Consider the following 16,060-nt stretch of genomic DNA (forward strand, 5'->3'; position numbering starts at 1 on the left):
CTTCTGGGCAGAGTTGCAGAAACTCCACCCTAGCAAGACTATAAGCTCTTTGGGGGGGCAGGATCTGAGGGTCCCCAGTGCTCACAGGAAAGCCCGGGGCGGTGGGTGCTTTTGAGAACTGCAGACACGTGAGGTGGGCAGACGCCCCCCTTTTCCCTGCCTGGTCATATGCATTACCAGGTGCAACCACACGAGGGCGCCCCAGACCGCCTCACGGATTCCCCTACGGGTCCTTTAACCCTGCTGGGCCCTTGGTGGGTGCAGGGTCTTGTCCGGGTTAGCCCTGCGGGCGGGGCTCTGCAGGCCTGTGGGTGCTGGGCCCTGGTGAGAGCTGCAGGCACCCAGTTCTGAAGGAGGGCGTGGGCCGCCCTGCTTTCTCCTGCAGGGGATGCCGTGCTGTGGGGTAGGGCCCTCACGCTGCTGGTTTGGGTTCCCGGGCTGGAGCGGCTGCCATGTGAGTTCATTCAGGGCCCCCCACCAGGGCAGCGCCAGCCCTGTTCCCCAAAAGGGCACCCCTGGGACCTGTGGTTCTTGAGTTGGGCTTGGCGACGGCTGCAGGTCGGGCTGGATCAAGGAGCTGAGGTGGGGGCTGGCGTGCGCCGACTGCCCCCAGGGCTGGCAGCTCCCAGGCCCCTTTTGCCTGTTTCAGGGCACGATGGGGCTGGCGGTCCCAGAGAGATCCGGGGTTTTGAGGGGTCAGAGTCCGGCCTGGGTGTCCGCTTGCTGGTCACCCAGAGATGCTTGTCGATTAAGCCAGAGTGACGCTCGGTCTGCGACTCAGAGCCTCCTCCCGGCACAGGGAGGCCTCGCGGTGTCCCTCCAAGTGAGTTCAGAGCCGGTGAATGCCAGCCTGAGAGAGAGACATGCCCCTGGATCCCTCCCTATACACACACACGGGCACGCACACACATGCAAGTACATACTTGACACACGCACACATGCACATACATGCACGTGCACATACACATGTACATGTATGCACACATATGCACACACTCGCACACATGCACACATACATGTGCACATGCACACATGTACTCACACATTCACGCACATGTGTACACATACATGGCACATTCATGTGCACACATGCACACACACACTCGCGCACACATGCACGTGCACATACACACGCACACATGCATGCACTCATTCATGCACACATGCACACATGCACACATGCACATACATGCACGTGCACATACACATGTACATGTACGCACACACGCACATGCGCACACATGCATGAAACATGCATGTGCACACATGCATGCACACACATGCATACACATGTGCATGTACACACATGCACATACACACTCGCGCACACATGCACATACACATGCACACACATGCACACATGCATATGCACATTCACGCACACAGACACATGAGCACACATACATGACACATGCATGTGCACACATGCATGCACACACAGGCATACACATGTGCATGTGCACACATGAATGTACACACTCGCGCACACATGCACGTGCACATGGACACCCACACATGTACGCACTCATTCATGCACACATGTACACATGCAAGCACATACATGCACACACGTGCATGCTCATATATGTGTGCACATGCACATACACACATGTACACACATACATGCACACATGTGTGCACATGCATGCATACATGTGCACATGCATGCACCCCCACGCACACACATACACACGTACGCATACAGACATACATCCACACATGCACACGCATGCACACACGCCTGTCCATTTCTTTGCCTCCTTCCCGTGGGCTTTCCCCGGCTCTCGGTGGGGCCGGTGGGGGGAGGCTTCACTTTCCAGGCGGCTCCAAGCCGCTTCGAGGCTCTGCCCGTGCCCGGCCGGCCCTGAAATGAAATTCGCGGGTGCGCGTTTCCCAGACTCTTCTCCCGGGTTCTTATCTCAAGAATGCGGGTTTGTAAAGAGGCCGAGACGCAGACAGACGGCGTCCCACCCGCGGCAGCTGGCTCCAAGCTTGTTTAAAGGGGAGGGGGGCTTGCGGGGGCTGAATCAAGGAGGTGAGCGCCGGGCTGGGGGCAGGGGGCAGCGGACAGGGCTCGGGAGCGCGGGCACACAGTGACAGAATGTCCGGCACAATGAGACCCAGACCAGGCCTGGGGCGGCCACGGCAGCCCCCGGCTGCTTTGGAGAGGCTCCTGGTTCCAGTGTGGACCCCCCCATCGCTGGGCCCGGGCCTGCCTGGGGAAGGACTTTGTGGGGGAGGGTAAGGCTGACTAAGGGGGTGCAGGATTAAGCCGACCCAGAACCGGGGAGACCTTCTAGAACACTCCCGAGGGGTAAACATCCAAGCTGTCGTTTACTGCCGACGAATCCTGACACCAGACCAGGCGAGAGACGTCTGGTGCCCGCTGAGAAGTGACTTTCCTGCCTCTGGGTTGGAGTTTTTGTTTTGGGGGGGGGGGGCACGCCCAGGGTTGCTCCTGACTCTGTGCTCAGGGATCACTCCTGGCGGTGCTCGGGGGACCCTATGGGATGCTGGGAACCGAACCCGGGTCGGCCGTGTGCAAGGCAAACGCCCTCCCCGCTCTCCTGCGGCTCCGGCCCCAGCATAGGAATGAAACTGACTTGCGATCACCACGCAGTTATACGTCACTGAGCACTGAGCACCCGAGTACATAAGTTTGGGGAGATAAAACATGATCCCCGGAACTGCTGTCCATCTTATGGACTCAGGCCCGGGCCAGGGCTGTGGCCTAGTGGTTAGAGCACTTGTCTTGCTGGTAGGAGCCTGTGGGCTTAATTCCAGCACTGTGCCCCCCTCCCAGGGAGGGGAAATAAAAAAAAGGAAGAAAATCTGATTCCTCCCACAGATTTGGCAAGGCGGTGGGTGAAATCCAATCACATTTGAATTTTTCACAAACAAGATAGAACTCCCTGCTGAAAAAAACAAGAAAGGGAACGAGTCTGGTGGCCCATTGTCCCCCGGGGCGAGGCCAGGGGTCTGTCTCCCCTCCCCACGCGGGCGTTATTCTTGGTGGAGGTCCAGCAGCAGAGAACTGACTTCTCCTTTCTGGAACATTCCACGGGGGCTTCCCAGTGTGGACTCCCTGAGACCACCACCGCCCCTCCGCCATGGTGCAGAGCCGGTTTCTGAATAGGAGGGGTTTCACTGGGGGTGGGGAGGAAGGCGGAGGCGGCAGATGGGAGGCAGGAGGAACTGCAACCCCCTTCTCCAAGCTCAAGGAAATCAGTCACTGTAGTGATACTGCAGAAGCTGGTCCTCGGGCAGAGACCCTGGGGTCAGCTCATCTCTGGCTCTGGCTGACGTTTAGGGGACTAAGGAAGAAGCAGCAGCACCGGTGGGGGGCGGTGACTGTCTCCTGGCCCCCAATGGCCCCAGATGGCCCCCGATGGCCTATCAGGAGCCCTTGCAGAAGGTTCCAGGGAGAAGGACCAACGGACATGGGTTCAGGGTGTGGGCAGGCCGCGGCTCTGTTTATCAGGGACCAGCGTGGACAGCCGAGCCTGGCACGGAAGCTCCAGTTCCCAGCCGGGCCTCCTGTCCAGCCAGGTCTGTTCTGGGGGGAGGGGGGCAGGGGGGTACGCAGACTGCCAAGAGAAGTTTTGAAGGGGACAGCGATCTTGGTGCAGATGACGAGGCGGCCACTCCGGGTGACCTCGGGGTAATGTCACAGCCGCGGAACCCTCTGCACGGTTCAGCACTAAATAAATGAATTTCCTTCCGCGATGCGGCCTCTCCCGTGCCAAGACGAACAGCTTTATTATTTTTTTTTTCCTTTTCGAGAGCGTCTGATGCAAAGGAGAGAGACCAAGCCTCTTTGTCACAAAGGCCACCTGAACGCCAGCCGGTCGTACATAATCGGGGGGGAGGGAGGGGACCATAGAACAGCCAGGAAACAACCTGCAAGTGCCCTGTGCCCGGGCCAGCCTGCAGAGGCAGCGAAAGTGGGACAGACAGAAGGTTCTGGAAGCCCGCATCCTTTTCCGCCTGGCTCAGGTCCACGAGGCTGGTGGGCGCCGCATTCACGCACGAGGCCGGGCCCCCCACTCAGGCATCACCGGGGAAACAAAAGGAGCTTGCAAGGGGCCAAGGTCTCCAAACAGGGAGGGACCCTGGTTGCAGTGCCCACCACTTGGCAGAGTAAAAGCAACAGCCCGCCAAGCCCCCCAAGCCCCCCAGCCCCCCCAGCGCCCCAGCCCAGCCAGAACATTCCCGGCGCGGCCTCAGCGACAAAGCCAGCCCGGCTGGGCCTGGGGTCCAGCAGGCCTGGCCAGGTTCCGGGCGGGATGGGCGAGGCCAGCGCGCGGCTAAGGGGACTTTCACCTGCACGGCGGGCGGGGCGGGCGCAGCGGAGCCTCGGGGGCGGGGCCTGCGCGGGGCGGGGCCTCCAGTGGGCGGGGCGTGACTCACCGGGGGCGTGGCCGGGGCGTGGCCGGGCTCGGCGGGGCGGGGCCGGCGCTGCGGGGGCGGGGTTGGGGGCGGGCCCCGGCTCGGGGGCGGGGCTCCGCGGGGGCGTGTCCGGGGCGGGGCCCGGCCGGGCGCCAGGCCGGCGCGGCGCGGCGGGGGGCGGGTGCGGGGCGGGGCCTGCGCGGCGGGGGCGGGGCCGGGCGGCCGCCCCGCGGGCGGAGCGGCGGGCGGAGCCGGGGCGGCCGCTCGGCGTCTCCGTGACAGGCCCCCGCGCCGCCGCCGCCGCCGCCGCTTCCTCGTCCGGGGCCTCGCGCCGGCCCCGCGCCCCCCGCGCCCCCGGCCCGGCCCCCGGGCGCCATGCCCAGCAAGACCAAGTACAACCTGGTGGACGACGGGCACGACCTGCGGATCCCGCTGCACAACGACGACGCCTTCCAGCACGGCATCTGCTTCGAGGCCAAGGTAGGGGCCGCCGGGCCCGGGGCCCCCCCTGCAGACCCCCGCCCGCCCCCCCGCCTCCAGGCCCCCCGCCTGCAGACCCCCCTTGCAGACCCCCAGGCCCCCCCCCGCAGACACCCCCTTCCCGCCGACCCCCACTGCTGACCCCCGCCTGCAGACCCCCGTGGCCCCCGCCTGCTGCCGACCCCCACTGCTGACCCCCCACCAGCAGACCCCCCCAGGCCCCTATCTCCAGACCCCACCACCTGCAGACCCCCATCTGCTGACCTCCATTTGCAGACCCCCATGGCCCCCACCTGCTGCTGACCCCACCTGCTAACCCCCCACCAGCAGACCCCCCCCAGGCCCCTATCTCCAGACCCCACCACCTGCAGACCCCCGTTGCGAACCCCCCAGCCCCCCCCCCCGCAGACACCCCCCTCCCGCCGACCCCCACTGCTGACCCCCGCCTGCAGACCCCCGTGGCCCCCGCCTGCTGCTGACCCCACCTGCTAACCCCCCACCAGCAGACCCCCCTAGACCCCTATCTCCAGACCCCACCACCTGCAGACCCCCATCTGCTGACCTCCATTTGCAGACCCCCGTGGCCCCCACCTGCTGCTGACCCCACCTGCTAACCCCCCCACCAGCAGACCCCCCCCAGGCCCCTATCTCCAGACCCCACCACCTGCAGACCCCCGTTGCGAACCCCCCAGGCCCCCACCTGCAGACACCCCCCTCCCGCTGACCCCCGTCTGCAGACCCCCCCCGCCGACCCCCACTGCTGACCCCCACCTGCTAACTCCCCCTGCCCCCACCAGCAGACTCCCCTAGACCCCTACCTCCAGACCCCACCACCTGCAGACCCCCATCTGCTGACCCCCATTTGCAGACCCCCATGGCCCCCACCTCCAGACCCCCCCAGATTCCCACCTACTGATCCCCCCACTTGCAGACTCCCCCAGACCCCCATCTCCAGACCCCCACCTGCTGACTCCCCCCACCTGCGGCCCCCCCTCCTGCAGTCCCCCAGAACCAGACCCACTGACGCCCCCCCCCCCCCGGACCCTCCAGGATTGTGGGAGAGAAGCCGGGCATCCGGACCCCCAGTGCCTTAGGGGGGTGTTCCGGCCTTGATGCGGATTCCACGGAGGAGGTGCTGGGGGGGGCGTCTTCTAGGTTCCGAGGACCCGTTTCGGGGGTCCCAGCCACTCTTCCCTTGGCCGGTCCAGGGCTCGCTGGCAGGTGGGCAGCTGGGCCGGGGGGTGGGCAGTCGCCTTCTGGCCAGGTGCGGGGCTGGGGTCCCTTCCTGGAATAGGCACCTGGGGCATCTCGGGGGTCGGCGGGCTCTCCCTGCGGGTCCCCGGGAGCCACCGGGCTCCTTCTCTGCTCCACACCCCAGGGGGTGCGCCTTGGCCAGGGGACAGTTCCCCAAAGTCGGGGGTCTCTGCATCGGGGCGCGCGTGAAGTTGGGGCATGCTTGAATGGGGGGTGTCCTAGAAGCTGGGGTGAGCGCCAAGGCTGGAAGTCGGGGTGTCCTTGAAGCCGGGGTGTCCTTCCCCAGGGGCCCCCCTGCTGTGGGTGTGGATCCCGCCCTGCCCCCCTTGGGGGTCCTACACGTCCACCCCCCTCCCCCAGGCATGCATCCGAGCGCATCTGTCCCGTCGGAGACCGTGTCAGTGGGTGAAGGCTGCCCGCTGCTTTTCCCTGAAGGTGCCCCCAGCCCACGTGGTGAGGGGCCAGCAGGGGGTCGCCCCCGGGAGCCCTGTGGGGGGAGGAGGAACCTTGTTGGGGGCACCAGGCCTGAGCTGGGACCCAGCCAGGCCCTTCACTCACCTCTGGAAGCAAACGTGCTGAGTTTGGGGGGTGTTTCGGGGCGCTCACAGACCCCCCCCCCCTCCATTGCATCTTGTGGGTCCCCATCTGCCAAGGCACCAGAATGAACAAATTTTCAGCTTTTCTGCTCCAATCCCAGCGCCCCACCTAGGAGCTGCCCCGGTGCTCGCTGGGCTCTGGGGGGACTCGGATGCCGGCCCCGAGCCAGGCTGAGACCCGCCGCCCACCCCTCCCCACCTCACCACACACGTCGGTCCTGGCCTGGCCGGGCTCTGCGGTAGGGGAGGTCCATCTTCGTTCCTGACGGGCTGCCCACCTGCCAGCAAGCCCTGGACCGGCCACACATACTCTCTATAGTCACCTCGCCCCGCCCCCAAGGACTCTTGGATCAAACCCGGTTCTGCTTGGCCTGTGGTTGAGAAAAGGGAGGGACGGGCTGGGAGCAGGGGCTGGGCCCGGCCTCTCACACCTGTAGTGGGCCCTGGGCAGCCCGGGGCCAGCTGGGTGTGGACACGGAGGCAGCCACTTCCTGTCCCCGCCACCAGGCCCGCAGGGGGGGCGTGGCTCGCTCCAGAGAGGCTGGACGGAGTCACCTGCTCGCGGGGCATCAGCGCCCCTGGACGCCGGGCAGGTCCCCCGGGGACTGGCAGCCTCTCGGACCCCGGTGAGGACAGCTGAGCCCCGTGGGCAGGTCTGGGCCGGAGCCTGTGGTTGGGGGGCGTGAGTGCGACTCGCTGCCCGGTGGCCGGGGGCTGCCTCCCCTCTGCGCTGGACGAGGAGGCCACTCGGAGGCCGCTGGGATCGGGCGTCTGCGTTTGAACCCCAAACGCTTCTTCTGCTCCGGCCGCCTCCAGTGGCCGTTGGGGCGTTTGCTGAGTGGCTCCTTTTGTGCGTGTGTGTGTGTGTGGGGGGGTCTCCCCAGGCCTGCGGCTGTACCTGGTGCCCTCCTGGGCTTGTGCGGCTCCCGTGGCGGTGGGCAGGGCAGTCCACCGCTGCCCACCTGCCCGTCCGTACCCGCTGGCCGGGGGTGGGGTGGGGTGCAGAGTGCCTGCCCCAGGCCGGGACCCGTCTGCAGCCGACTGGGGGCCTGGTGACAGGGTCGCCTGGGATTTCTGCTGGGATGAGGGGACGGGTGAGGGTTCTGCCCAGCACCCAGCACCCGGGGAGGCAGGAGGGGAGCGAGCTGCCAGCAGGCCCGCGCGGGATCCAGTTTCCTGCTCTCCTGAGGTAACAAAGGGGCTCAGTGCCCGGCAGCTTCAAGGTGGAACCCCTGGCTTAGCCGCGTCCAGGCCTTCTCTTCCTGATTCCTGGGCCAGGCTGGGCCTGGCAGGCTGGGCCAGGCCAGGCGGCTCGGGTCGGGTCTTCCTTTCTGCTGCCTGGGTGGCTCCCTGCGTCCGGGTGATTGCTTGTGTCCAGGGCGTCACCTGGGTGCTACCTGCAGGGGGTACCTGACGCTTCAGGGCCGCCCCGAACTGACCCGTCCTCCCCGGGCCTGCCCCTCCCCTGCCAGGACCCCTGAGAGATGCTTCTGTGTCCCCTTCTGCCTCCGGGGTTTGGGCTCTAGCCGTGGCCGACACCGCCTAGAGGGGCCTTCAGAAATGTGGTCTCGGCCACGAAAATGTTTCAGCCACGAAAACGTGGTCTCAGCCACAGACACGTGGTATCGGCCACGTCTGCGGGTGGCGTGACAGTGAACAAAATCGACTCCAAGATGGGACCGTGCCCAGAGGGACCAGGTGACCGCTGAGGGCTCAGGCATCATCAGCGAGCCCCCCCCCCCCGCCTTCTGAGCCCCCCACCCCCATCCCACCTGCAGCTGAGAAGTCGCAGGGCCCCCCCCGAGGAAACCGTGGAGGGTGAGGGGTGCAGGGTAGGGGGGGGTTGGTCCCACAACCTGTGAGCGGGACCAGCTGTCCTGGGCCACTCGTGGCCTCCCCACAGAGATCGTGGCTGGTGTGGACGATTCTCGAGCCCACCAGGGTCCTGCTCCCTACCCTGCCTGCATCTTCCAGCTGCACATTCCTCCTCTCTCCACTCCTCATCCCTGCAAACAAGCCCAGGAGCCTGTCCCGACCCTCAATTCTCCCACTCCGTGTCCGCAAGACACGTGTGCTCAGCCTTGGGGGGTCCCCGTTGGCAGTTCCCACGCGACCCGGGGCCCAGGTCCTCCTGCGGCCACTCCCTCTGCAGTGGCTTCCCCAGGGGGAGGAAGGGGACTCCGTGTCCTCCTCCGCTTCCTGTGACCCTCGGCCATGGTCTGTGCGTCACAGCCACCTGCAGTGACGTCGACGTCAGCGTCACTTCCTTGAGGTGGACACATCCCGCTGACCTTCATGATGACCTTGACCGTGACCTTTCCCTGAGTTTGACCTTGACCCGGGCACTCCTCTGGAGTCCCGTGTCCGGGGGACAGGGGGTCCCCTCTCTCCCTGGATGCCCAGTGCCCTCCCACCTGGCCGCCCTTGTCACTGCCCGCTGCGGGCCCAGCCCTGGATGCGGCATTCAGCCCTGTCCACACTGGCCTCCCGGCTTCTGGGTATCGGGTTCGGGGCCTGGGTTCCTGGCCATGTGCGCTTTGTTCCTTCCAGAACATTCTCATCCCTTGGGGAGCGAGTCCTGTGCTCGGTGGGGATCTGGGGTTGGCAGTGGGCGAACTGGACCCCTGCCCCCGCCCTCACTTCCTCATTCGTCAGAGTCACATTGCCGGGGGCCAGGCGTTGACTCAGGCCCTCGGGACCCGTGAGCGGGCAGTCCGGTGGCCCGTCCGTGGCTCTGCTCTTGGGCGTCTTGGGCGTCCACGTGGCAGCTGGCCCCGGGGTCTCTGGCCAGTCGGGGCTGGGGCTGTTGGTTCCTGGCTTGGGGGCCACACCTGGTGTCTGTGGGGGTCCCTGGTGGGGCTCTGAGCCAAGTCCGCTCGGCCCTTGGCGGCGTGTGTAAGACTTGCGTTTTGGGGTTGCAGTAGTACAGCAGGGAGAGCGTTGGCCTGGCACGCGGCCGACCCGGGTTTGATCCCCGGCATCCCATAGGGTCCCCCGAGCACCGCCAGGAGTGATTCCTGAGTGCAGAGCCAGGAGGAACCCCTGAGCATCGCCGGGTGGGACCCAAAAAGCCAAAAAAAAAATAGTAAAAAGTTGATTTCTTTGGCCCTTTCTCTCTCCATCACATGCAAAGTGGGGCCAGAACCGCCGGCTTTTCCCGGCTTCGCAGCCCCAAAGAACTGCATGTCCTGGGGCTGGAGCAGTAGCACAGCAGGTAGGGCGGTTGTGTTGCACGCGGTTGACCCGGGTTCGATTCCCAGCATCCCACAGGGTCCCCCGAGCACCGCCAGGAGTGATTCCTGAGTGCAGAGCCAGGAGTAGCCCCTGTGCATTGCTGAGTGTGACCCAAAAAGCAAAAAAAAAAAAAAAAGAACTGCATGTCCTCCCGGATCCGAGTTCTGAGTCAGCCCAGCGGACGCCACCCACTCCTGGACGCGCCGTGGGCATGCTGCAGAATATCAGATGACTAAGGCGAGTGTGAGGGGCCGGTGGCCACCGCAGCGGGGTGGGGGGGTGAGTGTTGGCCTCCGGGGTCCACCAGACGCTTCCGTCTCCCTCTGCAGGCCTCTCACTGCGTCTCCCGCCGGCCCGCGCCGGCCCTAGCAGTTCTGACGGTCCAGCCGCCGTCGGAGACGGGGCGGGCGGGCACTCCTGGCCGCTGGCCCGCGGATGCAGGTCACATTCCTGGAAAGCCGGACCCCCAGCAGGAACTGCAACCTCCCTAAGCTCGGCCTCCGCGGGGGATGGTCAGCCCCATCACGCGGGGTCTCAGTTATTGGGCTGGGTAGGCGTGTGTGGGGGGCACCCTGGATTGTGGTGGGTGACGGGGGAGGGGTGAGGGCAGCAGAGGCCGTGGCCCCAGGGGCGGCTGGTGGTACTAGACAACGGGGCTGAGGGCTGAGGGCCAATTTGAGGGTCCCCCTCCCTGCGTATTGGCGGTCAGGGTGACCCAAAAAGCAAAAAAAAAAAAAAAAAAGAACTGCATGTCCTCCTGGATTCGAGTTCTGAGTCAGCCCAGCGGCTGGACCCTGCAAGCAATTGTCCTGCAAGGCCCCCTTGAAGCCTGGGTCACACCCAGAGGGGACCCGGCCCTGGTGGCCGAGAGCAGTGTCCACTCACGGGTTCTGAGCCACCCGCCTGCCCTTCTGTTTCCTCTCCTCCCCGGCGTCCAGGCTGCAGGGAGTGGCCGTGGGTCTCGGCTTCCCCTGAAACCCCGCAGCTGTGGAGAAGGGCCGGTGGGGTGGACCGTCCATGGGCCCAGGTCTTCCAGCTTGGGAGGGTCACCGGGCTGGGGTCCCCCTAGGGGGCCTGCTGGATGGCGTCTGGAATTTTCCAGTGGGTCGGACAGCGTCAGGGAACTGGTTGGAGACGGGCGGCTGCCGCCGGGTGCTCAGAAGATGTTTACAAACACCAGGGCCAGCGGCCTGCTGCAGCCCCGGATTTTTTTTTTTAAGGTGTTGCGGAGGAAGACACAGCCAGCTGTGCTCAGGGCTGACTCTGCACTCAGGGGGCACTCCTGGTGGTGCTCAGGGGACCCTCTGGGATGCCGGGGATCGAACCCGGGTCAGCGGAATTCGAGGCAGATGCCCGCCCCGCTATGCCATCACTCAGGCTTTTTAGTCGAAAGGGCTCCCGGTTTGTCTACGCCACTTCAGAAGCCCCCTGTTTGGGGGTGCAGGTCACGGGAGGGCGCGTGTCTTGCTGAGACCCTGCTGTCTGCTGGGGTCGTGTGCGTGTAGGGGGTTCTTGACCGGAGGGAGGGGTTGTGCCTTTCTTTCCCAGCAGGTTAATTCCGGGTCACCCACGGCCTCCCTGGCCTGGCCACCGTGCAGCGTGGAGGGTCTGCAAGTCGCCGGCCCCTCCCCCAGCAATCACCGCAGAATGAGCTTGGCCAGGGGTCGTGCGTGCCGTGGGAGAGAGCGGTGGCCCCGTGGCCCCTCCAAACTCCCTGCTCGGTGGGGTTTGCCTGTCCTGGTCGAGGCGTCCGAAGTGTGGCCCCAGGTCCTGCCCCGAGCGTGGTGGCCGGGGCGCCCCCTTCCGGGGCTGGTGCTGTAGGTGACTGTGTCTGCCCCGATGCTCAGCTCACACAGGTTCCTATTGTCTCTCTGGGACGTGCAGCCCAGGGCCCAGTCGAGAGTCGGGGTCTGAGCATGGCCCCCCCGCGGCGTGTGGACTCAGCACCCCCTCACCTTTGACCTGGAAGGAAATGGCTGGAGATCGGGTGGGCCGTCATCACGCATCCAGTTCCCGGGGGTCCCCAGGGCCCACAGGGATTCCCGCGGCCTTGGACCACGCTTCCTTCGGGGGGGCCACCTCAGAGCTGCCCCCGGGACCCTCGTCCTTGGGAAGGCCCTTCCGGGGTTCCAGGTCAGCTTGTGTGATGATCTTTTGGGGTCTTGGGGTCCATCTCTGCTCCCTGATCCAGGCCTGGGCTCCCCGTACCCCTCTCAGGTGTGGCAGGGGGCGCCGACGTCCGGGGGGGCCCTCCCTGGGTCAGAACCGGCATCGAGCGGTGCCGAGTTCTAGAAACGCCCAGTGGCCTCCGGGCCATCAGCGCTCCGGGGCTGGAACCGCTTGTGTGTCCCTGAGTTCGTCCTGTCTGTCTGTGTGTCCGTCCCGTCGGTCCGTGAGTCCGTCCCCAGCGGCAGCTCCTGCCCCTTCTGAGCCGGCCAAGGTCAATCCTCCAAGTCTGGCTTCCGGGACGGGGTCCAGGGGTGCCTCGCGGGGTCACTGCCCGCTGCCCCCCTCCTCCGCCCTCCCCATCCTCCACCCTCCGCTCCGGGCCGTCCTGGAAGCCACCGTCGAGGCCCGTGCGGGGTCGGCACCGACGGCCTCACCTTGTCCGCGGGGAGACGGCCGTGGCTCCCCGCTTTCCCTGGCTGCTGCAGGCTTAATTCCGCTCATCCGCAGGAAGCCGGAGTATTTATAGACGCTTGTTATTTTGGGGTCTGTGGAAGGAACCGGCGTGTGCGCCAGGCTCGGGGTGACGAGGGGCCTGGAAGCAGGTGACACCGGGCGGGGTGAGCCCGCAGGGAGGCGGTGGCGGGTGGCAGCGGGCGGCGGGGGGACAGGCAGGACCCCCGTCAGCCCACAGGCCGCCCTGCAGCCTCCAAGGGGCTCAGCCCCCGCCAAGGCTTGGCATCAGATTTGCACACAGGTCCTGGGCCGCGGGGGTCTCCGGCTTGGCCCCCTGCACCGGGCGAGACCCCTTTCTCCCGGGTAGTGGCCCTTCACAGGCGTCAGACTTGCACTTTTTGGGGCTGGAGCGATAGCCCAGCGGGGAGGGCGTTTGCCTTGCACGCGGCTGACCTGGGTTCGATCCCCGGCATCCCATAGGGTCCCCCGAGCACCGCCAGGAGTGATTCCTGAGTGCAGAGCCGGGGGGACCCCTGTGCATCACCAGGTGTGACCCAAAAAGCAAAAAAAAGGAAAAAAAGGCTTTCAGCTCTTCCCGAATGTTTATTCCCTGGGGACCCCCGGCCGGGGGGTGTTGGGGTCTGGGGTGTCACCATGTGATTCTCCCCTTGTCGTCCTGTGACTTTTGCTCTCGGATGTGGGGCGGGAGGGTCCCTCTTGGAAGGAAGGTCTCTGACTCCGGGACCCAGCCTGGAAAAGGCTGAGAGCAGGGGACCTGGTGGAGAGCGACTTTGTGGGGTGCCCAGCTCCCCCATCCTGCCACAGCCCCCCGAGCCCCCCGTGGGCACACCACACCCCGGGCACTGCACTCCAGCCCCTTCAGGCTGGCATAAGCCACGTGGAACCTTCCAGAAGGACACCGGCCCGGTGGAGGTGTGGTGGCACCCCTGGGACCCCATCCTCCGCTCTCTTCCCGAGCCCCCCAGAGCCAGGGGCGAGGGACTGAAGGTCACCCACTGTCCCAGTGGCCTGCTCCGGGGTCCAGCTGCCCTTGCTCTGGGTTGGGGCTCCGGGCCGGTGTTGCTTCCTGGCGAGCTGGCCGCCGCGGCCAGGGACTCTCCAGTGGCCGGCCGAGCCCTGTGTGTGCCTGGGGCGCCCGCGTCCCCCAGCCTGGGCCTGGTCCAGGGCCTTCCCGGAACCTGCCCGGTCACCGCCGCTGGAACTGCCAGTGGCCGTTGGCGATGCGGAATGGATGGACCCGGCACTGGTGGGGAGGGCACCCCTCCCGGGCCCAACTGTCTGCCCTGGTCATCGCCGCCAGAGTGTCCGTGTGGCCTTCAGGAACCCCCTGCCCCCTTGGCTGTCAGCCACGTCCTCACCCTCTCCCGTGAAGAGGAGGTGGGCCAGAGGGGAGTTCTGTCACGGGACGGCTGTCTCCGGGGCCCCGCAGGGCAGTGGCCGAGGGAGGGTCTCCAGGGTCACTTGGCTCTATCGGGCCTACCAGCAGGACACGGGGATGATTCCACAGCAGTGGCGGCTGAGTGTGATCCGTTTGGACACGTCACGTGGCCTCAAGTGACAGCCCCGGGTGCGGGGGCTGCAGGAGAAGCCCGAGAGCGTCACTGCTCAGAGGACACGGACACAGCTGGCTGCGTGCCAGGCCCCGGACGCTGGTCTGGAGTGCACGCGTGCAGCAGAACATGCGTGTGATTTTTGTCACATGTGTTCCAGGACACACGTGTGTGTGCACATGCTTGTGGTTCCATCATGTACCAGGACACATGTGACTACGTGTGTGTGGTTCTTTCATATCCTAGGACACATGTGACTACATGCGTGCATGTGCGTGTAGTTCCATCATGCACCAGGACACACGTGTGACTACATGCATGCATGTGCGTGTAATTTTGTCACGTGAGTTCCAGGACACGTGTGTGCATGTGCATGTGATTCCATCGTGTACCAGGACACACATGACTACATGTGTGCATGTGTGTGGTTCTTTCATGTATGCATGTGCATGTAGTTCCATCATGCACCGGGACACACATGTGGCTATATGCATGCATGCATGCGTGTGTGTGGTTCTGTCGCATGTGCACCAAGACACGTGTGACTGCGTGCACATGTGTGATTCCATGTGTGTGCACCAGGATACACACATGACTACATGCGTGCATGTGATTCCATCGCCCACTCACAGTTGTCCATGCATGTACACATGCAGTCAGATATACATGTATGTGAGAGTGGATGTGTTTATGCACACATGGTGCGTGTCTGTGCACATGCGTGTGTGCCTATGTGGTCGTACACATGTATTAGTGTTTACACGTGTGTGTACATGAGTGTACACGCATGCACTCATGTGTGTGGGAGGAAGCCTGCCCGGGGACGTCTTGGTCCCTGAGCCCCAGCCGCCCGTGAGGGGTGGGGTCACCCACAGCCACAGGGCCGCCCCTGGAGGGGGGCGCTGGCCGGGGCCTGGGCTCTGGGCTGCCTCTTTGTTCCTGCTCAGTGAGGCGGGCACCTTGGCCACGTGGGCCGCTGCTGGCCGGCTCTGTGTGGCCCCGCCGCCGCCCGGGTCTGCGTGGTGCTTTCCTGGGGGTGGGGGCCAGTCCAGTCCTGCTGTGTCATGTGCCCCCAGCCTTGGGGACGCCCCCCTCGCCTTCCATGCCGAGGCCCCGCTGGGGTCTGGGGGGCCCCTCCGAGGCTCAGGGCAGTGGCTGGCGGAGGAAGGGGGTGGCCAGTTAGGGTTCTCTGTGCGCCTTCGTCTGAGGTTCCGTGAGACCTACAGGTGGACACCATGGGGCGGGGGGTCAAGGGGGGTCCCCACCCTGATCCCCAGCTCGGCCTGCGCGCGCCTCCTGAGAAGCATGGGTCCAGGGGCAAGTCATGGGCACGTCTGGACCCTGGACGGGGCGTCCAGCCCTGCCGGTCCTTCACCCCCCATCTGCTTTCTCTTCTCTCTCGACTCGGGGGCCACGACTGGGCCCCCGCACTGCCCCCCACGCACACCCCTTCTCACCGGTCTCCTTCTCTCCGCAGTACGTGGGGAGCCTGGACGTGCCGAGGCCCAACAGCAGGGTGGAGATCGTGGCCGCCATGCGCCGGATCAGGGTGAGTGGGGGCCCGGTGGGGGCCGGGGTTGGGGGGATGCTGGTCCCAGTGAGGGCCAGAGTGATGCTGGTACCACGTGTGGCTGTCTGGGCCGTAAGCCTGGAACTTGGGTCGCTATGGAAGGCCAGCTGGGGCCTCCTCCCTGCCCTGGACAGGGGGATGTGGCCACCGCCCTTCTACTGCTATGGGGCCAGTGCACAGCCCCCTCTGAGTGGGGCAAGACCCACTGGATCCTGTCAGATGGAGGGTGGGAGGGCCGGAGACACGCCCCCTGCCACATCTGGTCCCTGGGTCATCCCTGCTTCTGTTGCCATGGTGAGGGAGAGGCTGTGCAGGTAGTTTCTGCCGTGGTTAGTGACGTGGTA

The 16,060-nt window shown here is 65.3% G+C and overlaps 1 protein-coding gene across 1 annotated transcript in view; it reads left to right on the plus strand.

The window, feature by feature from the left end:
- Positions 1-4,684: 4,684 nt before the first annotated feature.
- Positions 4,685-16,060, plus strand: part of NOS1AP (nitric oxide synthase 1 adaptor protein) — a 37,354-nt gene continuing 25,978 nt past the window's right edge. Inside the window, exons 1-2 of the mRNA XM_056137771.1 lie at positions 4,685-4,869; positions 15,624-15,695. Of these exons, the coding sequence (XP_055993746.1) occupies positions 4,765-4,869; positions 15,624-15,695 (177 nt within the window). The 5' untranslated portion in view covers positions 4,685-4,764. The remainder of the gene's footprint in view (positions 4,870-15,623; positions 15,696-16,060) is intronic.

Source organism: Sorex fumeus, unplaced genomic scaffold (genome assembly GCF_029834395.1).
Source record: "Sorex fumeus unplaced genomic scaffold, SorFum_2.1 ptg000127l, whole genome shotgun sequence".
Classification (NCBI taxonomy): domain Eukaryota; kingdom Metazoa; phylum Chordata; class Mammalia; order Eulipotyphla; family Soricidae; genus Sorex; species Sorex fumeus.